Consider the following 27,868-nt stretch of genomic DNA (forward strand, 5'->3'; position numbering starts at 1 on the left):
GAGAGAGATCAGACCAAGAGAATTCTGGGCTGCTTAGCACCCATTTCCCAGGATGTTGAAGGTGCCTGCGGCAGTAACCAGGAGCCTCAACCGGCCTGACAAGAGAGTGGGGTGCCCTGAAAAGACGAGAGGAACTGGAAACGGGCAGAGGCACGCTCTGCGGGGAAATCGCAGAAATAACCTCAGGGAAGATGCTTGCTGCAAACCATGGAGGGTAGTAACTAGATCGGGAGAGACAGAAGCCCAGGGACAAGTCAAGGTTAAAGCGCAAAAGCCACAGCAGCAAGGTCAGTGTAAGGCGCACAGGAGACCCCAGGCTGCGGGAAGCCCTTTCCTTCTCGGCGGGGGGGGGGGGGGTCCCCATTTCCCCAACTGTAAAACAAAGGGATTACCGCCCAGAGAGTCCAAGCCCTCCTTTTGAGTCTAGAATGCCTTTCAATTGCGATGGAAGTTTGGTATTTTTCCTCCCGCAGAAAACACGTGCTTGTGCTCGAATACACGTCAGGTGCGGGGCGCTTTCCGGGGCTCCCGCACGTGCCCCCCGCTGGGCTCTGGTGCAGCGGCGACCCGGCCGCGAGCTGGGGCTCCTTCCCCCGCCCTCCGCTAGGGGCCCGGCGCCCGCGCCGCGGGGAAGGCACATGACTCAGCATCCTCCGGCCGCGAGGACCGCGCCGCCCTGAGCCCGAGCTCCCAGACGCGTGGCAGTTGGGGATGTCGCCCCCAACCCCCATGTCTCCTTCGACCGAGGACCGTCCCTTGCTTCTTTGACCTGCGGTTCCCTGGCGGTGCTCGCCGCGCCCCTGGGTCGGTGCGGGCCCAGGTTGTCCCCTCGCAGGCTCGCCCCGGCCCGCAGCAGCCCGCACCCCGGGGGCACTGGGGGGCAGCAAGCCCGCTCGCCCCCCGGTCCACGGGATTGCCCTGCAGCCCTCTGCGGTGCCTTCGGGCCCGCCCCCTTCCCACCTGCCAGGTCTCTGCTTTTTTTTTTTTTTTTTTTTCCCCCCCTAGGCAAGTTGCAGCGAGGCTGAACTTCAGGCCCGGGGGATGCGGCGGCGGCAGCTCCCCGGAGGCGGCGCTGGGGGAGCGGGCGGGGGTGCCGGCGCCGACCTCGCACCCCGGGGAGAGGGGCGGCAACGCAAACCAAGGATTTTCCGCGCATACATAGTCTGCATCAAACAGCGCGGTGATGGGGACCCGCACCTCTCTGCGGGTGCGGCGGGCGACGCCCTGGGAGGCCCGTGGCGGCTCGGCTCCAGCTCCCCAGCGGGGGCGCTGTCGCAGCGGGCAAGCGCCGCACCCAGCAGGGGGCTGCAGGTGGGTGCCCAAAAGGGAGGCGTTTGGCTTTTTAGAAAAGCGTCCGCGCCCAGCTCAGAACGTTCTTTGCACGGCTGCACAGGAGCCCAGAAAGCTTTTCCAAAAGAAAGACATGTAAGCTGTTTTCTCTTTGCCCCCCATCGGTTGTGAGGCCAAAGGTCTAATAGCCTGGGTAACAGAAAATAGGAGAAGGGATACTGCCTGCCTTCCTTCTAAATGATGCTACTTTCCAGCCCAGCCTACTTACACATTTATCCCAGGGTCCTAGCCTTGATGCAGCCAACGACCAAAATTTATGGGGGGAAAAAAAAAAAAAGTCTGTTTCCCTCCTTTCCTATCCAAGGCCACATTCCCACTGATTCCTCTGACTTTTCTTCATGTCTTTTAGGGTGGGGTCCTAGGCTTCAAGCCCCCCTTCTCACTTTCAGTGCTTTGTATTACCTCCTTCATCTTGTGCCTAGCCAAGAAAGGCTGATTCGTTCTTTCATTTTCTTTTTCTTTTTTTGTTCTTTCATTTTCACATACAGCAAGCATTCCCTTCGCAGCCCATCCTCTCGGGTCCCTTTTTAATATAGAAATATAGACCTTTACTTTTCTGTCACTAATTTGGACATTTTGTGGTTCTATGATTCTTTTCATTCTTTTCTGTCTTGAATTGGTTAATCGCAGACTCTTCTTTCCCGCATTGCTCTGAAAAGGTTGCCTAATGACATAGCAGAACTATAAACTAAATGGGTGTCTGTGACAAAGCAGAATCACAGTGCCTGGGAGACTCTTAATGAGACATAACTTCAGCCTCTGGCAAGACCTGCTGATGAGATAATGTCTCTGGCTGAAAAGATGAACTTGGGCTGTAACCTATTAATGGCCAGACCCACCTCAGACCTCTTTGTGGACTCTTCCCCAGCACCACTGTGAGGCACACTGATGTGTGCTTTCTCCTGCAGTTTCTGATCAAAACATGTGCCATTTGAGGGCAGCACAGTAATGGCCAGACCCACCTCAGACCTCTTTGTGGACTCTTCCCCAGCACCACTGTGAGGCACAGTGCTTTCTCCTGCAGTTTCTGATCAAAACATGTGCCATTTGAGGGCAGCACAGTAATGGTTGCAAATTTGGCCCACCCAAGTCTATATAGTTCGAGAGAGATGGGGCACCTGTGTCACGGACAGGCACGGAAATCATTTTGCAAAGCTACACCGCAGAAAGGACTCTGTGCTTCTAATACTCCTCCCATTAGCCTGAAACATGCTCCTCGACCTTGGAGAACTGGTCCAATTGTGTCCTTTGCTTAATAGGAAATAGACCAGGGAAGTTAAAAGGCTTGCTAACTTTAGAATCCAAGACTCAGTTCTCTGTGCTGCATCTTTACTACTGTTCAGTTCTCTCTTTTGCAATTAAGACCTAGGATGGGGGCACCTGTGTGGCTCAGTGGTTGAGCCGCTGCCTTTGGCTCAGGTCATGGTCGCAAGGTCCTGGGATCGGGTCCTACATCGGGCTCCCCTTGGGGAACCTGCTTCTCCCTCTGCCTATGTCTCTGCCTCTCTCTCTCTGTGTGCCTCTCATGAATGAATAGTGAATAGATAAAATCTTCAAAAAATAAAAAAGAACTAGGATGATGCTCTTTTATCACACATACACACAAATGCACACCCATGTGCCCGCCTTTGGCAGGATAGTTATGCTAATACATTAATATCTTTTTAATACTTTTAATAGTAAAAGAATGGGAATTCTTTTAGAATGACAGGCTAGTATAATTGATGTCTTGAAGGAAGAAAAGAACTGCATGGAGAAGTGAGTGCTGAAAAAAATTGCTGCACTGGGGTCTCTTGGGTATGCAGTTGGCACAGGGGGGTTACTGTGAGCTAGGGGTAGCGGGGAGACTGAGAGGCAGCAAGGCAAGAGGAAATGGAAAATAGTGTGCTGCCTAATGTGCAGTCTGGCTGGAAGATGGACATGGCAGGCTTGGTTCCAGTCTGTGTGCTTTCGGCACACCAAGATGTATTGTTTATGATCCTTCTGCACTTTGTCTCTTCCTGCTGCTGAGGAGTGGAGCAGGGCAGTGGGGTGTCATTAGGCAGCAGGGAGCTGCGCACTTAGGAAACCCCCCTCACTCTCAATTTAAACAGTCTGTGTGTCTGACATTTTAATCCATCTAAAAGCTTTCTTCCCCAAAGAGCCGGGTGCAGGCGGTCACTTGTCAGCTCTAAGGAGGTGAGCTGAGCTAAGAAGCACTGCCCCAGTAAATGTGCTCGCATCTAGATTTGCAAAGTGGGAGCTCTGCAGGGCAGCTGTAGGAGGCCAATGAGGAAAATGGCATATGGGCTTCAAATTCTCAATTTTTCACACCGATTTTTTCCTCAGCAATTTACTTAGTCCTTTGTGTACTCTTACAGTGTTTCTATGCATCGGAGTTTTATGGGCAATAATGCTATGCTTCTGTCAGCCACGCAGCTTTATAGAATCAGAGGGACTAAGAGAGCCATGTACATAATTTAAGAAATATGGGCATCCTGACCACCGCTTACTTTTTCTTTCTTTTGAAAAATAAGCAGGAAGACAGTACACCAATAATTCAAGGGTATTTATCCCGTAGTCATCACTTCCGCAGTCCCCTTGGGTCTTATAATGTCACCCCTCTAGCTAAAGGAATACATTTGCCCCTAAACGATGTCTTCAACTTTACCATAATTCCACACTTTATGCATAGGTTATATTACGGGAGGAGGAGAGAAACAGATAAACCAAGTTTAACGTATAATATGGCCGTTAAGTATGTTCCGATTTAGTTTTGTCTAGAAATGTGGTTTAATATAAAGACTCTTTGATGATTTTATGTTTTCACAGAACCAGGGTCTGAGTATACTCAATCACGACAGTTTCTGGAAAGAATATTAAGGAATAAAGATGATGCGTCATCAGAAACGGCACAAAGTATTCAAATAATAAAATCTTCTTTCCATGTATCTATCTTCCTAAAAATGGAACTTTTAAGAAATGAAAGCTCTTAGTTAATGAGTTTAATTAAAGAATTTGGATATCCTATTAATTAAGAGGAAAAATAAAAGCCATTCAATTAAGGTACAAGTAGATTTTCTTTTCCTGATTAATTCTTATGCAGCAAATTGCCAGTTTGGTTCTAATACATTCTACAATATATGTCCTGTTCAGAGCAAAATTGTGGAATCTTCTAAGTTTTTTTGTTTGAGGGATTCCCTGGTTCTGCCAGTTGTTTTGCATTCTCTTCCCCTCACCCAGCCAAACCCTTTCTCCAGAAAGACTCTCTTGTCAGTCACTTACACCTTCCTGGGCCAAAATACCTCAGAATAGAAACCAGAGGCCACTGGCAGTTTAAGACCTATCTGATTTTGAAATGAAAAGGTTCGGATTCCAGAACAGAAAATATTCTGAATCATAAGAGGAGATGGAGAAGGTATTTGAGAGACAAAAATTCCTTCTAGAACACCTCGGATATCATTCTGCTAAGGATCAGACTGCAGGGCAAGTTACAGAGGTGTGGTCTCTCATCCAGTGACCAGTTGTTATGGCTTACATGCTCCTTCATGGCTGTATTCATGAAGCTGTGAGGAGTCTGGCACCTGCACAGAGTCTTCTCTCTCACTCACTAGTTGTTTGAATTTGGGCAAGACTCCCTCTTCTCATCTGTAATCCAGTGTTCACAACAGTGCTGACTCTGAACAGACCGGAGAGAGGATGAGAAATAGTCTGCATGCAGTGTCCACCACATGGTTCCCCTCAATCAATCTTAACATTATCATTTCTCTGTGACAAACGAACACAAACCTAGGAGACCAGGGTTCCTGTTTATATACTGATTTTGCCTGGTTTTTATTTCTCTAAGAATTTTCCCTTCAAAAGTTTTCAAGTCATTTGGCAAACATATCATCCCAGTGTCCCCAGATCTTGTGCCAGTTATTGTAGTAAATTACACTCTAGGGAAGGACCTTAACATTTGGGAAAGGGCCTTAATCTTGCCAGATTGGAATTTAAAGCCTTGTAGCTGTCACTCCCATTCAGCCTCCCTTAAATTCAAATTCAACACACATTTATTGGCCTGTGTTTACTGAGGGCTGTACCGGGAACATGATCTTGTTTAACCATCACGGCACCAATGTAAAGTAGGGCTCATTGTCTGGAATTTATACATCAGGAAGCCAAAGCTTAAAGAGGTGAGACCCTTGTCTAAAATCACACAGCATTATTTGGTTAAGACAGAGAACGCGGGCATATTTTTTTTTTGAGATTCAAATCTGGGCATTAATTTTTTAGGGTTCTTTTGAAGACCAGTTCTGAGTATAGAATAATTGAGTTTTCTTTAATCTCTCAGCTCTCAAAAGGATAAAAATGATCTCTCCTTGTATCCCATCTCAACCAAGGACAGGAAAGAATAGATAGCAGAATGCAGATTGGTATTAAGTTGGCCCCAGATGGCTTAACAGAATGAACACACCTGCTGACTGCACGTACATGCATGCGGGTGGCTCGGCTAAGCCTCAGATATAAAAGAAAGAAAGGCATTTATCGCAGCTTTCTTCAGGTTGGGGAAACAGAGCATTGTTCCCTCATTTGAAAGCAACTTCTAGATGTTAGAGAGCAAGCAGAAGTGAGTACAAAAGGATCGTATTCATTGGATACAGCATGCGTATATTTCTTTTAATAGGTAACCCAGAGATGTATCTCATCTCAGCATGAGGCAAGATTTCCTGCATGTGAGAGCAATAAAATGAATTAAGAAGGGAAGATCCTTGTCCATTTATAAGTTAGTTACTTGTCACAAATGTAAAAGAAACAATTTGTTTAGAAATTGATGACATAATCCAAAAGAGAAGAAAGGAAATGACATAAATACTCTATTTCCAGAAAAAAAGTACAATGGCAACAAACTAAAACCAAGCCAAACCAAACAAAAAACGACGTTTAGCTCCCTAATAATCAGGCAACTACAAGTTAAAGCAGTGATAATATATACTTTGTCTACCAGAAAACAAAGATTTAAATAATGATTATTTTCAATGTTAGTGAGGATTTGAAGAACTAGGTGTTTTCATACTCTGCTTGGAGGGAGTGTGAGCTTAAAAATTGTCCATAAATGCCACATAAAATAAAGTATAGGGACATACCTTGGAGAAAGGGTACAATAAGGGACAGAAATTTATGTATGGGGATATTTATTGTCATATTATTAATATTCATAAGAAACCTGGAATCTATTTGCATATCCAACAGGATGAGATAAATTAAACACCACTGTGACTCATACATGTGAAAGAGTATTAAGCAGTCTTTTAAATGAGTCATGGAATATTTAATGACTTGAAAATATTCTTTAAAAATATAGAACATTAGGGATGCGTGGGTGGCTCAGCAGTTGAGTGTCTGTCTTTGGCTCAGGGCCTGATCCTGGGGTCCTGAGATCGAGTCCTGCATTGGGCTCCCTGCATGGAGCCTGCTTCTCCCTCTGCCTATGTTTCTGCCTCTCTTTGTCTGTCATGAATAGACAAATAAAACCTTAAAAAATATATGTATATAACATTAAATTTTAAAAACCAGGATATAATATTATACAGTATAATCTCAATTCGGGCAAAACTAGAGATTAACATGTATATCTGCGTTGAAAAGTCTGGAAGGTAATATGGTGAGATATTAGCAGTGAATTTCCTCAGGCATGGAGATTTTTAGTTCTACAGATTTTGAATTTTCTGCACTAGACAGGTAGGACTCTTCAGCCACCTCCCTGCATCCCCACCCACTGTGAATTGAAGAGCATCTGGTGGGATTGTCACTGATCATTCACTTAGTTTTCACCAGGTGTGTGTATGCTTGTGACATGGTAACCAGCATCTGACTCCAGGGCCTTATTTGTCAGACAGCTGGTGCCTGTTTTCTTGTTGGTTTTGTGCCTCAGTGGGGGCATTCTGGTGGTCCAGATTTTTAATTTTGAGATTTCTAGATGAGAGGCCTGATGAAGTCCATTTAGTGGGCTTGTCTAGAGGCTATAAGTTTCCTGTGTCCTCACTCTCTGCTGACAGAAGGCAAATGGGAGTCCAGCCAGAGCACACACTGGCTGTCGGCTGCCACCAAAGCTTTGGCTACTGTGCTGTGATCAGATGTCCTGTGCTTTGCTTGCTTCTGCCCCATTTCCTCAGTGTAAGCTTTGCTGCATTGGCTGTGGATTGAAAGAAAGGCTTGTGACATCTTAGAATGTCAGAAACTGACAAAGTACAAGGGCTGGAACACCATCTCAACAAAATACCTCTACAGGAAAGAAATGAAATGCCCTGATTATACCCTTTCCCAAGGACCACTCTCAGCCTAGAAAAATACTTTCTTTGATGGAAAAATGGGGATATAATATTTAACTCTTCCTCCTTCCCTCTTCTTTAGTTTCGGTATCATTTGGATGGATGGAGGCAGCAGGGGCTCCAATATAATTACTTTATGAATAATTAATAAGGTACTATTATTATTACTTTAAAAAATCCTTTTTTTGGAATGAGTCTCTTGAGAGTAGCTGAAGTTTAATTTAGCCAAATAACTGTTCTGCATTAGCTAATGTGGCCCATTATTTTTAGGCTCGGAGGATATTTCCAGATGTACTGAGACAGTGATGATCTATCACTCTTTATGGGGGCCACTTTCTTGGCATGCCAGTGACATATCTGGCTGTATTGCTTTCCAATGCTAGTAGTGGTGAAATCAGTTTAGTACTGAATTACCCAAGTATCCGTGATAGAGCCCATCTAACTCAATTCAGTGCTTTCTGGTCTTTGTAGGACTCAAGTTCTAAATAGATTCCTTTTTCACACTTGCAATATGAAGTCCAGTGAAAAATGCTACTCTCAGCTAGTTTGCATAGACTTAGCTATGTAAATACCTCTAGCTGATTATAAGGTTCATGCCTTTAAAGGAAACCCCCCAAAATTAACTGTGATTATTTGGGTGAAAATTTATTAAAACCATAATATTTATTTTCTTCTATGTACATTTCTATAGCTTCTACACTAGGCATATGTAATTTTTATAACCAGAAAAAAAAAAGAGTCCGTTTAAAAAAAAATGTGTCTTTTTGAGGCCTTTGCCCTGATCTCACAAAATGCATTATGAGACATTTCTGCTGCACACAGAGGGATTTCAATTTGATGACCTGGCTCCTAGCATATCATCAAAAATAATTGACTGAAAAATGCAATCCTTGGAGCTTTATTACCTCTATCCTGGCATCTGTGGTTTACAGCAGGGGAACTGATGCTTAGGTAATTAGAGGGCACCTAATATCGTGATCCCAGGCACTCTGTCAGACTCATTGCACTGTGAGCAAGAGCCTGCGTAACATAAATCTGACCAGAAGATCCAAAATTTACTTGAGTCTAAAGAGCACAGAGGTTTTCCATTTTTTCTCAGAAATATCTTTGGTATTTACTCTGGAGATAGTATACCCCCAAGGTGAAAAATACCAAGTCTCTGCTTCTGTCTTGCCCTCTGATTCAAAAGGAGAAGCTCCTAGAGGTAGCCCTCTGCCACCCACCGTTTGTAGCCATAGAGCAGTGACTTGCTTTAGCTTAAAATGGCACCTGTCTCTTCACCCAGATTATTCCCAGACACTCATGGTGTGAGCACTCCTGGAAATCAGAAGCCTTGAAGACCAGGAGCAGGTCCCTTAGGAGCTGGTCTACAGGATGCCCAGAGTTCCTCTATACCTCTCCTCACCCTACCCCTATCCCTGGGCTCTGACGCCCAGGGAGCACTTTGACCCCAGTTGAAAAGATGGGCCCTGTTCTTTCTTGTCACTTTTTAACACAGAATTCCAGTAAGGCTTTGCATTCCCAATGCATTTTTACTCCGACCTTCCACACTTACGTCCCTAAGCTCCTAGCAAATCTTTCTTAGTGTTAGAAAGCCTGTCTAGAACTAGACTCCCGTGTGGCCTTCATCTGTGATGCTCAGGCCCTTGTTTCTGCTCTCATTTTGACTCATAACCCTTTTAGTATCAACCCCCAAAGAGTGATCTCTTCCCTCTTTATCTTAAAAGCGTTCTTCCTGGGACTTCTTTCTAATAATGGCATCTAGCCGGCCACCCCTAGTACAGCTTTTCCCACCTTTTCACTAAAAATACTCATTCACTTAAAATGTGAAAAGATGCCACCTCCTAAACTTAGCACAGATGTTCAGCCTGATGGCAGAACAGACAATTCATTAAAAGAATAGATATTGCTAGTAAATAAATCAATATTCCTATTATTTGAGATAATTTTTAAATTGTTTATCAGGCTTGGTTTGGGGATTAAAAAAAAGTAAACGAATGAAAATAGTCCAAACAAGAGCAGTAATATTTAGTATTTATGTTGTTTCTTACAAACAGAGGAAGTCAGTGGTGCCTGGGTGGCTGAGTCAGTTAAGCTTCTACTCTTGGTTTTATCTCAGGTCATGATCCCAGGATTGTAAGATTGAGCCCTTCGTGGGGCTTGGTGCTCAATGAGGAGTCTGCTTGGGATTCTCTCTCCCTCTCCCTTCCACTCTACATTTCTCCTTGCACAGGTCCATGTTCTCTCTCTCTCTCTCTCTCTCTCTCTCTCTGTCATAAATAAATAAATAAATAAATAAATAAATAAATAAATAAATAAATAAATAAATATCTTCAAACAGGGGAAGTCAAAGTGCACATAATTCACATAAATAAATATTGACAGAACTTGTCCACTGCCCTTCTCAAATGCTTCTAGGAGACTGTTATTCTCCTACTTCCTTATCTTGGTTCCTAAATCCTTCTTACACCACCATGTGAAGCCACTTGAGGAATATAATTTCTTTCTTATTTTTTAAAAAGATTTTATTTATTCATTCATGAGAGATGCAGAGAGAGAGGCAGAGACACAGGCAGAGGGAGAAGCAGGCTCCCTGTGTGGACTCTGGTGTGGGACTCGATCCCAGGACCCCAGGATCACGACCTGAGCCAAAGGCAGGCACCCAACCACTGAGCCACCCAGGCACCCCAAGGAATATAATTTCTTATGCCCAGAGTCTGTTTTATTTTTCTTTTAACCCTTACAGGTCAGGAGCAGGGAAGAAAGCTAAGCAGGTGGTGCCTGAATATGTTTTGGCCAAGTGAAGAAAAGAAGGAAGGAAGTCTGTGAATCCTCAAACATTAATACTTTTGGTCCCATCTCCCATTAAATATTTCTTGAGCATCTCCTATAAGCCGGGTTATGAGTATCAACAGTTAACAGATAACCACAATCCCTACCCTCAGAAAGCATAGGGTTATTGGGAAAACACAACATGAAGAAAAAGAAGTAGACAAAACATGTAGTTACGAATCTCAGTAACTCTATGCCGGAAATACACAGGATGCTATGAGAGAACATAACAGAGATGAAAGGGAACTCACTTTTGATTGAGTGTCCATAGACGTTCTCTCTGAGTGAAGTGTAATTTAAGCTGAGAACTGGTCAGGTGAACAGAGTGGGGAATGATACCAAGTGTGATAAGAGTGGTGACCTCCCGGGTTTTTGGTGTGGCAAGAATTGGGTGGTAGGTCACCCACAGAGGCAAGGGGATCAAGGCTTAAATTTCAGAGATGTAAATTTTGGGAAAATATAATTACAGATACAAAGCGACCTTGCACTCAGAGGAAATATGTAGACAAGGGGTATAAATTTTTGGATTTATTGCACATAGATGATAGGTTAAGCCATAGGGAGGGAGGGAGCAGGGCTGAGAGAGGAGAAGTGAGCCTGCCTGGGAGGTAGGAAGACTAGGGGAGTGATGATAGGTCATAAAAGCCAAGAGGAGAGAGAATTTCAGAATCGGCAAGCTCAGTGATCAGGAAAGGAGCAGGTGCTGGAACGCTGGAATTGAATCTTCAAGGAAGAGGGGAAGGCATTCCAGAAAAAGGCACCTGTATAGGAAGATATAAAACCAAAAAATCAGGGAGCACCACTGGGTTTGGTTGAGGCATAAGGAAAGTTTGGGGTGTTTCACAAAAGACACTGAACACAGGCTAAGAAGCTCGCCATGAAGAGGTGTTGAATCATTTTGAGTGGGGCTTCAAATAACTTGCTCTGTCACTGCATTTAGGTTTTTGCTTGAATACAGTATTCCTTGGGCACCTTGTCTAGAAACCCCTTCACCTTTTCCCATCGACTCTGTACTCTGCTTTAGCTTTCTTTTCAGTAGTTGACACGACCTATCATTTTTATGCATTAAATGCTTACTTGTTCCTGGTCCATCTCTTCAAATTCTAGAAAGGCAGCCCAACGAGCACAGAATTTTATTTAGTTCACTGCAGTACCTCCAGTGACTAAACAGGACCTATCTCCTGATAGGTGCTTAATAAATACTTGCTCATTAATAAAGGAATCCATGCAATGCAAGAGAGTATCTGAAAGTGAGGAAAAATGAGTAGAGTATGGGTGGGAATTTTGAAGATTAAGTAAGGTTGTGAAATTTTCATTGGTGGGGAATGTTTGAACAAGTTTACTAAGAAACCATGTTGCAATATCTGGGAAGTGTTGAGTGCTCATTTGAGAAAGATAAGAGTATAGTTGTCTTCTTCACAGTAACACTCAAACAAATGAGAAGTTGGGTCACAAAAGTCAGATCTCTGGGTTTATCCACAGCTGGAGTTCTGCTACCTTCATTATCATGCAGCAGAAGGAGAGGTGGACAGAGTTAAGTGTAGTAGATTGTGGAAACTATACTAAATAAAATGGACATCAAGACAGAAGAGTGGGTTGATAGGAGAAGGAAAATGGTAGAGTCAATGATGATATTCAAGAATTGTAATAATTATGTAGCATGTGAACTGAAGTGCAGGGTTGTTGTATTTGGGGAGGGTAATGTTTGAATTTGTGATTTTGGATTAATCTTTTTTTCCCAAAATTAAGGTATAGATACAATAAATTATGATATATGAATATAAATGCATATCATTATAATGGGATGTTAGATAGCCAGCAAATATGATGTATAGAAAAGAATATTTTACAAGATGGAAAGGTATTCCTGCTGTAATGTGATAAAAAGGAAACTACAAAATAAAATAATACCATTTTAGGAGCTTGAGTGGGATAACGACTGGAGGAATGCATGCCAACATGCTAAGATTAATTATCTTTCAGATTATACGTTACTTCAATTTTTTTATAGTTCCTAAGTGCTAAAAGTACATTAATTTTGATTAAGAATAAACCCTATTATTTTTAAGAATTATTACTGGTCTTCAGTCTTCTTTTAAAATGTAAATTTCTTGGGGCTTCTGGCTGGCTCAGTCCCTAGAGCATGTGACTCTTGATCTCGGGGTTGTGAGTTAGAGTCCTACATTGGGTATAGAGATTACTTAGAAATAAAAGATCTTAAAAGAATAAAGTGAAGATTTCCTACACTTTGTAGGTAACAGTTGGTGTTTCACACATTCTTAGTCCCAGTGAAGATTTTTTACACGTTAGTGAGGCCATCTCCCTGATATTTAGATGTGGGCCTTGCAGGCTCAGAGAGCAGCTATATGTCCCCTCCAGTTAAGATTACTGGGCTAGCGAGTGACCCCCTGACCTTTACTTTGCTCTTCCATCCCACCCCTCCCAACACCAACTATACTGAGAGCCACATCATTAGACAAAAGAAAGATCTTTTTCATCCCATAGGATATGCTGTAAGAAACCAGCCTAAGGCATTTGTAAGTATGTAAGTAAATAATACCCCAAGGAGCCAAGGGCAGAGGAAAATAGATTTTTAGAAAGCGTTTAATAGGCTTTGTCCATTTCCCATACTGGGTCACTTCTGCATAAAGAATAGGCATTTCTGCCCACTTTAAAATCAAATTTTCACTTTGCATCCATTGGGATGTTGTTGCAAAACCAAAGCAAAAAACAAAATAACAAGTGTTGGTGAAGACCTAGAAAAACTGGAACCTTTGTGCACTGGTTATAGGAATGGAAACTGGTGCAGATGCTATGGAAAACAGTATGGTGGCTCCCCTCAAAATTAAATATATGGAATTACCATATGATCTAGAACTTCTACTTCTGTGTGTATATCTAAAAGAGCTAGAGGCACAGATTCAATCAGATATTTGGACACTAATGTTCATAGCAGCATTGTTCACAATAGTCAAAAGGTAGAAACAACCAAAATGCCCATCCACAGCTGAATGGGTAAACAAAATGTGGTTTATCCATACAATGGATCATTCAGTCTCTGAAAGGAGGGAAATTCTGGCACAGGCTATGACATGAATGAACCTTGAACATCATGTTGAGTGAAATAAGCCAGATGATACAAAAAGACACATGTTTATGATTCCACTTACAGGAAGTACCCAGAACTGACAAGTTCCCAGAGACAGAATGTAGAACAGTGGCAGCCAGGGGCTGGGGGAGGGCTAATGGGGAGTTAGTGTTTAATGAGGACAGAGTTCTAGTTTGGGAAGATGAAAAAGTTTTGGAGATGAAATCGTCAGACTGGTGATAGTTATACAATATGAATGTACTTAATACTGCTGAACTGTACACTCAAAAATGGTTAAAATGATAAATGCTGTTATGTATATTTTACTGAATTAAAAAAAAAGTCTTAAGATATAAAACAAATCAGGTGAAAAGAATTTCTAAGACTTCCCACATCATTCTGAACACGGTGACTGGTCCATGTTATCTTACAGGACGCCATCACTTCTACAGCCAGTGTATGCTGTTTTGAGTTCCTTATGAGGGCGGTGCCAAGTAGTACTAAGGGTTGTAGTCTAGTGACGTCATTTCAGTCTTGAAGACCTACCAAGGGACACCTGGGTGGCTCAGCAGTTTAGTGGCTGCCTTCCGCCCAGGGTGTGATCCTGGAGTCCCAGGATTGAGTCCCACATCGGGATCTCTGCATGGAGCCTGCTTCTCCCTCTGCCTGTGTCTCTGAGTCTCTCTCTCTCTCTGTCTCTCATGAATAAATACTAATAAAATCTTTTAAAAAAAAAAAGAGCTGTAAGATAACTTGTATTTCTTTATTTTTAAAAAAGATTTATTTATTTATTTATTTATTCATTCATTCATTCATTCATTCATTCATTTATTTATGATAGACATAGAGAGAGAGAGAGAGGCAGACACACATAGGAGGAGGGAGAAGCAGGCTCCATGTCGGGAGCCCGACATGGGACTCGATCCTGGGACTCCAGGATCATGCCCTGGGCCAAAGGCAGGTGCTAAACTCCTGAGCCACCCAGGGATTCCCCCCCTTTTCAAAAAAATATTTATTTATTTATGATAGATGGGGGGGGCAGAGACACAGGAGGAGGGAGAAGCACGTATTTCTTTGAAAACAAAACAAAACACCAATATGTCATGCTCATTCTTCAAGATGAAAGTAGGCACAGGTATCCAGGGTCCTCCAATTATTGAGGCAGAGTGCTCTCCCAGTGATTTCTCTGCCTCAGTTTCCCCTCCCCACCAAACCTAGTCCAGCCCATCCACTGATGCCAATGGACACTTCCTGGAACCCACCTACTCAAAAGTAGTCCTTGCATCTTAATTAAGCTTCTAAGATCTGCTCCAACCCTGTGTGCTTTAACCAAACTAAACTGTGCTCCTGGGTTTCCCAGGTCTGCCCCGCAATGTGGTGTTTCCCTTTCCTGAACAGCCCTATTCACATCCTTCAGGGCCTAACACAAATGCTGGTTCTTCAAGGCACCTTTTTTAGATTCCCTGACCAGAGAAGATCTCCTCCCAACCTGTGAACTCCTTTAACTTGTTGATTCTCTCTCTCTTACAGTATTTACTGTTTTTCTATTTTGACTTAAGATAATTTCCTTACATGATATAATTCCTCTGTAGATAAAGTTAAGCTGTAGATAAAACTGTTTTGTAGATAAAGTATATGGATACCTGCTATGGACTGAATATTTGTGGCCTCCTCTAATTCTTATGTTGAAACCCTAACTCTCATGGGCACTGGGTGTTATTCTATATGTTGGCAAATTGAACACCAATAAAAAATAAATTTATAAAAAAAAAAAAGAAAGAGACCCTAACTCTCAATTTGATGATATTTGGAGGTGGGCCTTTGGGAGGTAATTCAGTCATAAGGGTGAAGCCCCCCATGAATAGAATCAGTGCACTTATAAGAAGAGACACAAGAGAGATAGTCTCTCTCTCTCTCTCTCATCCTCCCTTCCCCGCCCTCACACCCCCAAGTGTAGCAAGAAGATGGTCATCTACAAATCAGGAAGTAGGCTCTGGCTCTCACCAGACAGCAAATCTGCTGGCACCTCAATCTTGGACATCTCAGCCTCCATCCAGAACTGCAGAATGAACTGTGAAATCAATGTTTGTTGTTTAAGCCACTCAGTCTGTGATATTCTATCATTAGCAGCTCAAACTGGTTGAGTCAGTATCTCGTTAATACCCATATTTTCCAGAGATCCTGGCCTATGGTCGATGCTGCTGAATGCTGAGTGAAACGTTGAGCAGAAAGTGCGGAGATCCAATGACTTATTTCAGGAGTCACTTGTAGGGTATATACTCAATTTAAATCCTTGGCTGCAAGTATATTTTTAAAAAGCCCAGAATGCTTCATAGCTTTACTTTGTTGGCATTCTGTCACGTCCTTAGGAGAGATTCCTGCCTCCCACCCATCCCCAAGCGACACCACTGTTGGCTTAAAACGATAGCAGTAGGAGCTAAGCTTGAAGCATAGTGGAGGAACCATGCCCATGACTGGCAAAAACAGCAAGTAGCTGCAGTGCAGATGGGCAGCTCGTCTCTGCACTACCCAACTCAGCATATCACAGACTGCTTATAGCTGGGGGTGGGGAGAGACGATTATGCTGTCCCTGCCCTTCCCCGCAAAGAAGTGCTTTGTGATGCAGGTTTGGGGATGGGACGAGTGTTTGGACTCCTTCTCTGTGGAGCTGATATTTCACACCATGGTATGTTCTGTGGGGTGGAGGGATCCGAATTGTAGCCGAGGCCTCAGTGTTCTTCGATCATGATGTTTGGCATTCACTGCGGCCTTACAACATGCTAGGTACCGTGATGGGCGTTCTGCACGTCGCTGGCTCTCCCCACCACCCTCAGAGGGAGGCATTACAGTGAGCTTCAGTTATGGTCCTGGAAACAAAGGCCTATGGCAGTTGAGTGACCTGCTCTGGGTCACAGCAAGGGCCAGCGGGAGAGAGTGACTGTGAGCCAGCCTGGCTGCCGCCAAAGCCCAGTCTTCGTTCTCATCAGCAGGTCACACTCTCGGTCATGAGGGTCAGGACGCTGGCGTCTCCCAGCTTGGTCAAGGAGTGGAAAAAGTGTATTAACATAGAAACCTGTCAAAAATATCGTTCTCAAAATGAATGCTCCAGTGATCCAATATTTTATTTTATTACTGTACCTGCAATTTTGCAAATTGTATGTTTGGCTCTGATTGATCTTTCACACCATAATTAGTTCAAGTGGCTGCTTTAATGCTTTTTTTTTAAAATTTAATTTATTTATTCGTTCATGAGAGAGACAGAGACACAGGCAGAGGGAGAAGCAGGCTCCATGCAGGGAGCCGGACGAGGGACTCGATCCCGGGTCTCCAGGATCACACCCTGGGCTGAAGGCAGGTGCTAAACCGCTGAGCCAGCCGGGCTGCCCTGCTTTAATGCTTTAAGGCCCCTTTAATGTTTTAAGGCACGCAAGGAGAGAAATACACCAGGAGTCCTGCAAACTCTCTTCTGTCTGTTGACTAGAGTCATAAGTGAATCTCATTGCTTCCTGAGAACCAGCGACATTCTGAATGGGCCACCAGAAAGACCAAGGTTCATAGCTTTAAGGAGTAATGTATGAGTGAATGCTTTCATTTGGGTTTTCCTTAATCACCACTCCCACCCTGTCTGCTCCTCTCAGTACTCCCCCAGCACATTCTACGCTGCCGCCAAACTCAGCCACAAACTCCCCTTGCTGTCATCTCTGTGCTTGGCACATGCTGTTCTTTCTATCCACAATACCTTTCCTTATCGGCCTGACCACTGGATATGCGTTCGTCAAGACTCTGGTTGTTCCTGGATTCTGAAGAAAGGCAGATCTGCAGCAGTGTGGGCTGATATCAGACAGACCTCTCACTCAAAATGCTGTCCCTGTGACCTTGAGCAACCTCAGTAAGCATCCATCTTCTCATATGTTAACAAGAGGAAGAAGATGAGAAGCCTCAACATAGAGCAGCTGTTGGGATTAAATAATTCATGTGAATTTTTACCATAGTTAGCAGCACGCAGCTAAGCACCCTATGAATGCTGGCTCTGATTGTTGGGTGGGGGCGGCGGGGGGTGGCCTTTCCTGACATTTCTCCCACCCTCAAGTTCAAGAGGCTGCCCCCTGTAGAGGATTTAGGTGCATGTGTGCTGGCTCTAGCAGAGCAGTTAGCAGAGCGGTTACGCTACTTGTTAGTGTCAGTTTGTCTTTTTCCTTTAGGTTGTTAAGTACTTCAAAGGAAGGGACTTTGAACTTAAATTCTTCATTTTGAATGCCTGGTACAGCACCTAATATACAGTAGGCATTTAATAGAGGAGTGATTGAACTTTCGTAGTTTATTTATTCCTTTATTTATTACTTCTTACTTAGCATGATCTCAGTTGAGGTTCGCAAGAGATAGGCATTGCAGAAAGCACATTTTATAGCCGAGGACAGAACAAAATACGTTTTCTGAGGTCAACAGCAAATTCCTGACACAATTTGGGTTCAATTGCAGGTGCCCTGACCTTCTCTGTTCAGTGCTCCTTCAGGAAAGGCTCAGGAGCACACCGAGTGAGATCGTGGGTTTTGGAAGTAGCCAGACCTGATTTCAAAATCTACCTCTTCTACTCACCAGCCGTGACCTGGGCCAAGTTACTTTTGGGTCCCAAACACTCATTTTCTCTTCGTCAAGTGCTGTTAACCACAGTACCTTTCCCTCAGGACAGCCCAGTACCAGGTGCACAGTGAGAGCTCAGTACACGGTGGTCCTTACCGTGAGGATGAAACCGAGGTCCTTTGTTCCCGTACAGAAGCCAAATCCCACAGAAGGCATCTTAATGCCCAAACAACCCATCTAATAGAGCAACACAAGCCTGTGAGTGGGTGTTGGTCTGTGCCCCAAACCTGCATCACAGGGCACTTTGCTGTAGAGAAAGGGAAAAGGGGTCGGTATTGCTTCCCCACGGCCTTCCAGCTGCCTACTGCTGAGTTCACTGGTGCAGGAGGTGCCGGCCGCCTGCACTGCAGCATCTTTCACCGTCCAACAACTTAATTTATGCCAGTCACGGACTGTTTCTCCAATATATCTCAAGACAGGCTCTTATTGCTCCATTTTAACTTGGAGAAGGGGGTGGAGGGTGGAAATCATTTGTCAGGGATACGGGAGAATGAGACATCATACATTCTCCAGTAAAGAGGGTGAAGCCCTCTGTTTTGCTGTCATGCTGCAGCCAACGATTCAAAGTGAATCTAGGCCCTGTAAAAGGCTCCAAAAATCAAAGTCACTGGTTCTCTGACCTTTTTAAAAAGATGTTTTGGTCATGATTTGCTCGGCTCCTAGTAAGTACCAGGCTTGGTGGAGAATTCAGAAGTGACAGAGACAAACTGTATAACCCTCAAGTAAATCTCTGCAAAAAAAGAAAATGAGATGAGTAAGGAAATTATTCTAAGACACAATGGAAGGCTGTGGGGGCCGAGTTACTGCAATTCAGAGGAGAGAAAGGAGCAGACATTTGAATTCAGTCTTGAAAGATGGGGAAAGGCAGTGCAGGGAAGAACAGTGTCGGTGATGGCTAAACAGAGAAAGTCAGACCACAGAGCTCAGTCTAGGGGTGGCAAAGGGAGGTTGGGGGCAGCTTATGGGAGGGGGTGACAGAAGGCAACGAAAGGCCAAGGACAAGGTTGCAGAGCAGGGGCTGATGACAATGCCAGATCTGTGTTCCAGTGTCCTTTGGCAACAGCGGGTGGATGGGCTGAGGTTGGGAGTAAACCGAGGCAGAGGGATCTTTGGATACTTGTGTTTTGTCTTGTTTTGTTTTTTAGTGAGCTCTATGTCCAACACAGAGCTTGAACTCATGACTCTGAAATCAAGAGTTGCGTGCTCTACAGATGGAGCCAGCCAGTTGCCCCTGGATAAGTGTTTTGTTTGAAGCATCAGAGGACCAGGGGTGCCTGTTCTCCCACAAGTGGTTTCTACTCAGGTGTCGAGTCAGCTTCATAACTTCACCATTGGGTCTTCTGTTAAATTGTCTGGATGCTAATTCTAATATCAAAATCCAGATACGGAAAGCTATTAGGGAAGTGATGAAAAACCATACAATGGCTAAGTCATGGGTCCTCTGCCTGGAGTAATTGAAGCAAGAGACACCAAGCCAGATAATGACATCACCTGATGAAAAAGCCTGTTTAAGTGTCCCCCTCCCCCGTTTTCCCTTGATGCATGGGCTGCAAAAACTATGTATAATGAAGCCTAAAGGGGCCTTGATAAAGAACAACCCTTGGATAATATCCAGCACCGTTTCCTAAAGAGGGTCACTTTCCTATACTGCGGGGTTGAGGAAGGTGTTTTGAGACAGGGCAAGAGGGGCAAGCCAGTTCCACATTAGAGGCAGGTCAAGCAACATTAGAACTTGAGCCTAAGAGCCCACGGAGTTGACTGAGTGGACCCTCATATTCTGTTCCTGGGATGGATGGACAGAGACATACATTCAGAAGAAGTGGTGCTTTCTTTAGAGGAAAACAGCTAGAGCTGGCCAGCTGGAGGATGAAGTTTTCATTTGGTTTGTAAGCCAGGAAGAGATATTATAACCTCCCACTGCTACTTAAACTGGCTTGGAATCATATGCTAGTCTAGCTCTTTGTATTTATGACCAAGAGAGAATGGGGCCACAGGTATCAGAGTGAAGAGAAGGATTCTGAAAATCCAGGGTGAAAGAGGAAGGAAGAGGTGGGCAGGGATCCCTGAGAACATGCTGGCATGACTGGGGGTCCTTCGGATGGTCTCGGAGTTCCTGTCTTTTGCTTACTGTGCCATGGCCCCTGTGGAACAATTTTACGCATCAGAATTATAATGATGTTGAGATGTAAGTGATGAGGAGTACGCTGTGTAAGTGTTCTTAATGAGCTTTACGGATTCAGAAGAAGAAACAGATTTATTTACTAAGGCAGGCTGGTGGCAAAAATAATGCATAAACCAATTAAGTACTTGGTTAGAAGCTAACTTTTACGTGAGAAATTTATTTAAAGCAATAACAGCTCTAGTGCATGCCAGGCAGTCAATAACAATTATCAGCGATATTCAAATTGTATCTCTTACACTGGATGTAAAAGTCCTCTAAAATTTGGTGGAGCAACTTTCAGCTTGGAGAGTTCTTAAAAATAAACTGGAAAATCACTCGCTGTTATCATCTAAATTAAGTAGCACTGAAAAAGCCACTCTCCTCCTATCTCCGAAATGTCCCTTATTTCACAAATGCCTGGAATTCTACTGCTAACACTTTAGTCTTTTGGGGTGACTCTCTAGGAATCCTGGTTTTTGAAAGCAAATAACCTCTCTGAGGAAGAGATGCATCTATCGCTGACCCGTGTAAGCCGGAATTCATCCTGCAGTATACTCACTTCACCACTAGATGTTGGTCTTGTCATTTTGAGAGCTTCAAAATGTTGTTTTGACCTTCAGAAATCACGTTAAAAGTACTTTTTAAGGTATAGAAAATGCCTTCTTTAAAAGATCCAATTAATGTTCTATTAAGACTTGTTCTTAATAGATAGCATATATATAAACCAATAGAGAACTGTATGGAAATTAACCCAATAGATTGAAGCCAAGGCTTTCCTGTCTATTGCTCCCTAAAGCTGTATTTAAATCTTTCATTCAGTATGCTGTGCATGTCATTGGATGGTCTGCTGTGGGTTTAAGAGAATCTGGGTCCTCCCGAGTCTTGTGGGTTTGCCTGGAAGCTAATACCTTCTGACTTATCAGCATGGGGTTCTCACTGAGCTAATTGGCACTTAAGTTATCTGAATTAAATTGCTCTCAGTTCATTTAATAAGCCTGCCTTTTGAATTTTTTCCTGCTTCCTTTTAGCAACCAAGTTGAACTAAGAAAATAAGTGAACTGTAAAATGGACCTGTTCCTCGCTTCCTGTTGGCCTGAATGTTTACTCCATCAGGATCACGTCTGAGCAATTATATCCGTGTAACTCTGGGAAGGCTTAGCAAACTGAGGGAAAGCTGAGAAAATTCTAATGGTCCAGTTTGGAAGAAGAGAACGTAAATTATTCAGAAACCTCGGTTTGCTGAGATCTATCAGAAGATGATAGATAGGATTATAGCTAGGGAACAGGTGCTGATGTCTTATAGCCAATACAAAAATGATATGATAGAGAGTACACAAAATAACACTAAACCCTTACCTAAAAAGGAACCAAAACATCAAGATATTTGTATTAATGATCCTTTTGGGACTCAAGATCAAGACTTTGAAGATAAAATAAGCCAACTGAGAAACTGCCAAAAGTTATTGTCTACCTATTGTCTACCTATGACTACCCAAATAATGCAATAGTTTACATATATTATCTTCCTTCTACTCCCAACACATATGTAGCCATATACTTGACTCTATGTACAGGTAAGAAAATTAAAACTCAATAAAGTTACTTGTTCAAGACCCTCCATTCAGTGAGGTGTGAAACTGGGATGGGAATGCAAGACTTCGGACTTAATATCCAGGGTCTTTTTCCCACCTTGCAACTAAGTGGGAATTTTCATTGAGGAAATGATGCAGCTGGGAGGGAATGCAAAGCCTCTAACAGCTGCCTGAGTGGGCTGGTGGAAATGGGGTACTGATGGGCGACACTGGCTACTTTGCAGTGACTAAATGTAGACTTCAGTGACTCTAACTTTCTATTAGAAAAAAAAAATGAGGTTTACAAATTTTAAAACAGAAGAGAGAGAAAAGGGAAACTAAAAAAAAAAAAAAAAAACCCAACCAATCCAAATGGAGGCAGAACAAGAGAAAAAATAAGCATAGGAAAAGCAAGGCAAACAGAAAGCATAAAATAACATGGTAGAAATAAATACAGTATGTTGGTAATTATGATAAATGTGAATTCATGTAACAATTAAAAGCTAAAGATCACCAGACTGAATGAAAAGGAAAAAAATCTAGCTATCTGCTATTTATAATAGATTACTTAGGAGTAAAGATTATAAATATATAATGGAAAAAGCAACTATTTACCAGAAAGATGTGACAATTTTACAGCTGCATGAACCCATCTATCCACCCTTCTATCTATCATCTATCTACCTACCTGATTACAGTAATGTAAAGATAATTTAATGCTAGAAAACCTGTTACTGAATCAAGGAAAAGAACATATGATTGTAGGGGTGCCTGGGTGGCTCAGTCAATAAAATGTCCAACTCCTGATTTCAGCTCAGGTCATGGTTTCAGGGTTGTGAGATCGAGCCCTACATCAGGCTCCATGCCTAGCTCTCTCTCCTTCTGCCCTTCCTCCCTTCTGCCCATTCCTGCATGTGTGCACTCTCTCTTTAAAAAAAAAAATTAAAAAAACATGACTGTATTTATTAGTGACCACTGTCTATATTATTATAGATATATACAGATTGCTTATAGTGAATCTCAGTAGTATACAAAGGAGTAATACTAAACTCAGTCTACTGGTTGCCACTGGGAGAGAAAGATGAGGAGTCTGAGGAAAGCTAGGTAGAGGTCTTTGTGCTCATAATTTTTTATTGTAAAATCCTAGGAAAATCTGTCAAAATTGATAATACTTGACAGATGAGCAAGAGATAGATGGTGTTTAATGTTCTTTATAAGTCTCTGCAAGCTGTAATGCAAAAAGTTTTTCCAGGAGCTGGTTATGCCTGCTTAGAATTTTTTTCAATAAAAATCTGTTATTCATTTTTTAAAAGGCACATTACCATTGTGCAATCCTGAAAGAAACAGATTGTGAACAGGTACGACTTTAAAATATGGGTAGAAAATATGGCCCATGAAATATACACACACCCACAGAGACACACATATTTTTAGGTCTTTGATACTTACTGCTTAAAAAAAAAAAAAAAAACTTATTTATTAGAGAGAAAGAATGAGAGCACCCAAGGGAGCACGAGCTGGGGGAGGACAGAGAGAGAGGGAGAAGCAGATTCCCCACTGAGCAATGAGCCCTTTGTGGGGCTTGACCTGAGGCTCAATGTGGGGCTCCATGTTGGGCTGGATTCCAGGACCCTGAGATCATGACCTGAGCCAAAGGCAGACATGTAACCAGTAACCACCAACTGAGCCACCAGGTTCCCCACTGCTTTTGATTATCAACTTATCTGACATCAGTGTTTAGACTGGGCTGGTGGAAATGTGGATAGAACTGATTTAAACATTTTGTGTGTAATTTTTTTCTACATATGAGATGTAAAAACTGAATAATAAAGCTATCTGATTCAAGATAAGAACTGAACATATTCATCCTCTCTGCTGAGACACCATTAGCATGATAATTAAGAAATGAAGAATTACATAATCTCAGAACAGTTTACAGGACTCATTAGGGAAGGAGAGTTTAACACAGCTGGGAAAGTCAATTGCAAGTGAAAGGGTTGTGACCAACCCCTGAATTTGCATGGAGCCCCCCCAAACTTCCCACAGTCAGGTGGCTGCTGCCCTGCCCACTGTGAGAGGCCCCCTTGCAGAGACTGCAGATAAAACAGGAATGGGGGATGACACAGAACCCTGAGAGTGATGGGCAGTCTTCTGGAATGTTTGACCTGTTCCATGATCCCTAACTCCCTGTTACCTGCCTCAAGCAGGACTGTGGGCATTAAGGCATGTGGACCACTTCCCTTCCCCTAGCTTCATCCCATTACATAAATACTAAGGGAAAAGAACATTTTTCTGAAGAAATTGACCAAAAGAATTGTGTAGGAAGAACTACAGAAGTGTGGGAATTAGCACCTCAGAATAAAATCTTCCACATTTTCGGTGGTAATGGTGCTAAGCAACTTATAAAGGCCAAATCCCATCCTGTCACAAAAATCATTCAGCAACCCCCACCCAGATTCACAGGTCTCTCAGGGAGCTTCTCCATTTTATTAGTTTTAAGTATGAATATGCAATCATGGATTGCTCAAAGCAGACCTTTGAAGAAAGCCTGTGATAAAAGAAAGCCAAGGAAATGGAAAAAATCTAATCTAACCCTGAAGGAAACAAGTAATCCAGTAAAACTGAAGTCAACTTCTGTTTTAACCTCATTACTGTTCATAAAGAAATTGAAGACTAATTATTTCTATAAAACAATAATCAGATACTGTGATAAAGAAGACATAATAGGAGGGCTCCTGGGTGGCTCTGGTGGTTAAGTGTTGGACTCTTGGTTTCAGCTCCAGTCAAGATCTCAGGGTTGTGAGATCCAGCCCCTGCTGGAGCTCTGTAGTTAGCAGTGGAGTCTGTTGGAGGGTCTTTCCCCTCTCCCTCCCCCTCTGCTCCTCCCTCTCTGCTCTTCCTCCACTACTCTTCCTACATTTACTCCTCCCTCTCTACTCTTCCCTGCCTCTCCTCCCTCTCTGCTCCTCCTCCTGCTCAAGCTCCTGGGCATACATACGCTTGCTCTCTCTCTAAAATAAATTTTAAAAAAATTTTTAAAGAAGAGAGAATAAGAAAGAGCTCTTAGAAATGCAAGTGAATATACAAATAAATTAGTGAAAATATAAATAAATTACTTGGAAGATGTTTTGTTTTCTGAAATCTACATACCCAGGGAAAGTGTCATTGCGGTGAGAGGGCAAACCAAGACACTTTCAGACATGCAGGGATTCAGGAAGTTTACCTCCTGCTGATTCTTACTTGAAGTTGAGTTTTACAAAAACAAAATTTTAAGTAGGGGAAGAGGAAAACATGTGATCCAGGAATGGATGCAAACCAGGACTGAAAATAAAGGAAACCTCAGGATGCCTGGATGCGTGGAGGACAGTCAAGTCCACCTACAGCAAGAGCCTGAAGCTGAAGCAGGCTTTGAGACAAAAGACTTCTTGTCCCAGGTACTATAATAAGGGAGCTGGACAAATTGACAGTATGAAAAGCCAAGACTGAAGGAAAACAGAGAAATGAGAAACTCCAAAGAGGATGGAGAAGATGGTCAAGAAAGGAAATGGAGCATAGTTCTTTCCTCTGCAGCAAGCAGTATTTACATAGTTTTTTGTTTTTTTTGTTTTGTTTTTTTTTTTAATTTACGTAGTTCTAAGAAGCCAAATGCCACAGGTTGGTTTTTGGAATCATTATAGACAAAGCATAGAAGACTATTTTTGGTTAATATGGGACATAGGATAAAGTTTCCAGCCTTAACAACATTAAAGTAAACGTACAGATCGCAAAGTTGGGGAGAAAGGGAGAGAGAACCAAAGTGAAGAGAAGAGACTTTGATGTTAATATTCTCAGCCTAAAAAAGTGGAGCTCTTCCTCATTGCTATCTGATAAACCAGTAGAGGTTTAAATGTATTATTCAAACTTACAAATGTAGCCAGTTGAAGAACTAAAAAGTGTACTAAGAAAGATACACATTCTCATTTACAGTTGAGTCTCAAATTAGCAAATCAAGGAATAGGAGCAAAAATAAATGATGTACAGGTATGGCAGTAAATACTTCGTCAGGGAGCAGAAACATTCCAAATATTGCTGAAAATTTTATATTGGGGAATGTCCTTAGAACAACGTGAATAAATCCCATTATTTTGAAAATTATCATTAGTGGCCCATTTTTATCTGTTGCTTTTTGGAAATGGCCAAAAGTCACTGAGAATCCAAACTAGAAATAAAGTCATAGATAAAACTGGGTATCCTTGTAAGAAGAGTGTGATATAACTAGAAAGTAAAGGCAGCTGGTTTCTTTGTGTAGCTTATATACTGTCTCTAAATCAACAACAACAAAATGTCAAGCAATGAGAATATAGCTATAATAGGTACACAGGCTTCCAAAGGAATACTGGGGTGACAGCCCTTTAATATGTGATCTTCTGACTCCTTGTTTGATTTCATTATGCTATTCAAATATGAGGTACACATTTGGAAAAAGAATATTCAATACATCCTAAACTTAAACTGGAATTTATGAATTTAGTTCTTTGTATTCAGTTGAGAGGTAGACAAAAGCAGCCATCTCTGTAGTGTTTGCAGAAAGACTGAGAATTAATTGCTTGTCTATTTCCTCTCTCATACTCCTGGATGCATTATAACCAAATTGTTCCACTTTCTAGGGTTGATAATCTGCTGGAAAATCCAACTTAGTCTACCGATGAAAAGCAATAGAAAGAAATTGGGTAAATTCTTCTGTGTAAAAGAGAATGCTGTGGAGCTCCATTAACTGTTTTCAGTTCTGACCATAGAACAGACACCTGGTTGTGAAGGATAAAATCTACAACCTTGACCTTGAAATGTGAACCATTGGGACTCACTGTCTGTAGAAGGCTCTGTCCAGTCCTGACTAGGCTGAGCACCATGCTGGTTCAGTTGACTTTCTGGGCCACTTTGCCAATGTGGAGGGACAGGGAAATAGCCCCATTCTTCCCCTCACTCTCTCAAAGAGTTTGATCATTTCCTTCTGCCTCCAAGCAAGCAGAGTAAACATAATGAAAGAACATTCATTTATTCTAACAAGTATGTATGTATGTATGTATGTATTGTATTGTATTTGTGGCATTTTAAAACAGTTTCACTGAGATATAATTTATATATAATAAAAGTCCCCTGTTTAAAATGTTAAATTTAATAGTTTTGAGTGTGTTATGTACTTATGCAACCATCACCACAGTCTAGGAGTAGAATTGCTGGATCGTACGATAGCTCTGTTCAATATTTTGAGAAACTGCCAAACTGTTTTCCAAGGTAGCTGCACCATTTAGCATTCCTTCTAACAATATTTGAAGGTTCCAATTTCTCCACATTCTTGCTAACACTTGTTAGTGTATGTCCTTTTTATTGTATTCATTCTGATAATAGCTCATTGTGGTTTTGATTTGCATTTTGCTAAAGTCCAATAATGTTGAACATCTTTTCATGTGTTTGTCAACCATTCATTTATCTTCTTTGGGGAAATGTCTGCTCAAATCTTTTGCCCAAGGCAGTGTTCTTTTTTCTTTTCATTTTTTTTTCCAAGGCAGTATTCTTCAAACACTTTTTGTTCACACAGTCCCTAGAAAAATTTTGGAAATCTACGTAATGTTTCTCTTGATTTTATTTATTTATTTATTTAAAAAAAATTTTTTTTTTATTTACTTATGATAGTCACAGAGAGAGAGAGAGAGGCAGAGACACAGGCAGAGGGAGAAGCAGGCTCCATGCACCGGGAGCCCGACGTGGGATTGGATCCCGGGTCTCCAGGATCGCGCCCTGGGCCAAAGGCAGGCGCCAAACCGCTGAGCCACCCAGGGATCCCGTTTCTCTTGATTTTAATTGATATCTACAACTTTTCATTGTAAGTGTAAATAGTTGCAAAAGTTGTAACTTCCAATGTATCTTAAACATAGATATTTCAAAATAAAATTAA

The 27,868-nt window shown here is 42.4% G+C and overlaps 1 protein-coding gene and 1 long non-coding RNA gene across 2 annotated transcripts; both read left to right on the forward strand.

The window, feature by feature from the left end:
- On the forward strand, window positions 1-27,532 carry LOC144296024 (uncharacterized). Its single transcript, XR_013363169.1, has 3 exons — window positions 1-287; window positions 21,391-21,936; window positions 26,580-27,532. It is a non-coding gene; the product is annotated as an uncharacterized LOC144296024 (long non-coding RNA).
- Window positions 617-4,394, forward strand: LOC144296023 (uncharacterized). The gene is made up of 3 exons (XM_077868811.1): window positions 617-808; window positions 1,006-1,311; window positions 4,162-4,394. The coding sequence occupies exons 2-3, from the start codon at window positions 1,042-1,044 to the stop codon at window positions 4,210-4,212; spliced, it is 321 nt and encodes a 106-aa protein (XP_077724937.1). The 5' UTR covers window positions 617-808; window positions 1,006-1,041; the 3' UTR covers window positions 4,213-4,394.
- Window positions 27,533-27,868: the final 336 nt, after the last annotated feature.

This window comes from Canis aureus, chromosome 24, assembly GCF_053574225.1.
Source record: "Canis aureus isolate CA01 chromosome 24, VMU_Caureus_v.1.0, whole genome shotgun sequence".
NCBI lineage: Eukaryota > Metazoa > Chordata > Mammalia > Carnivora > Canidae > Canis > Canis aureus.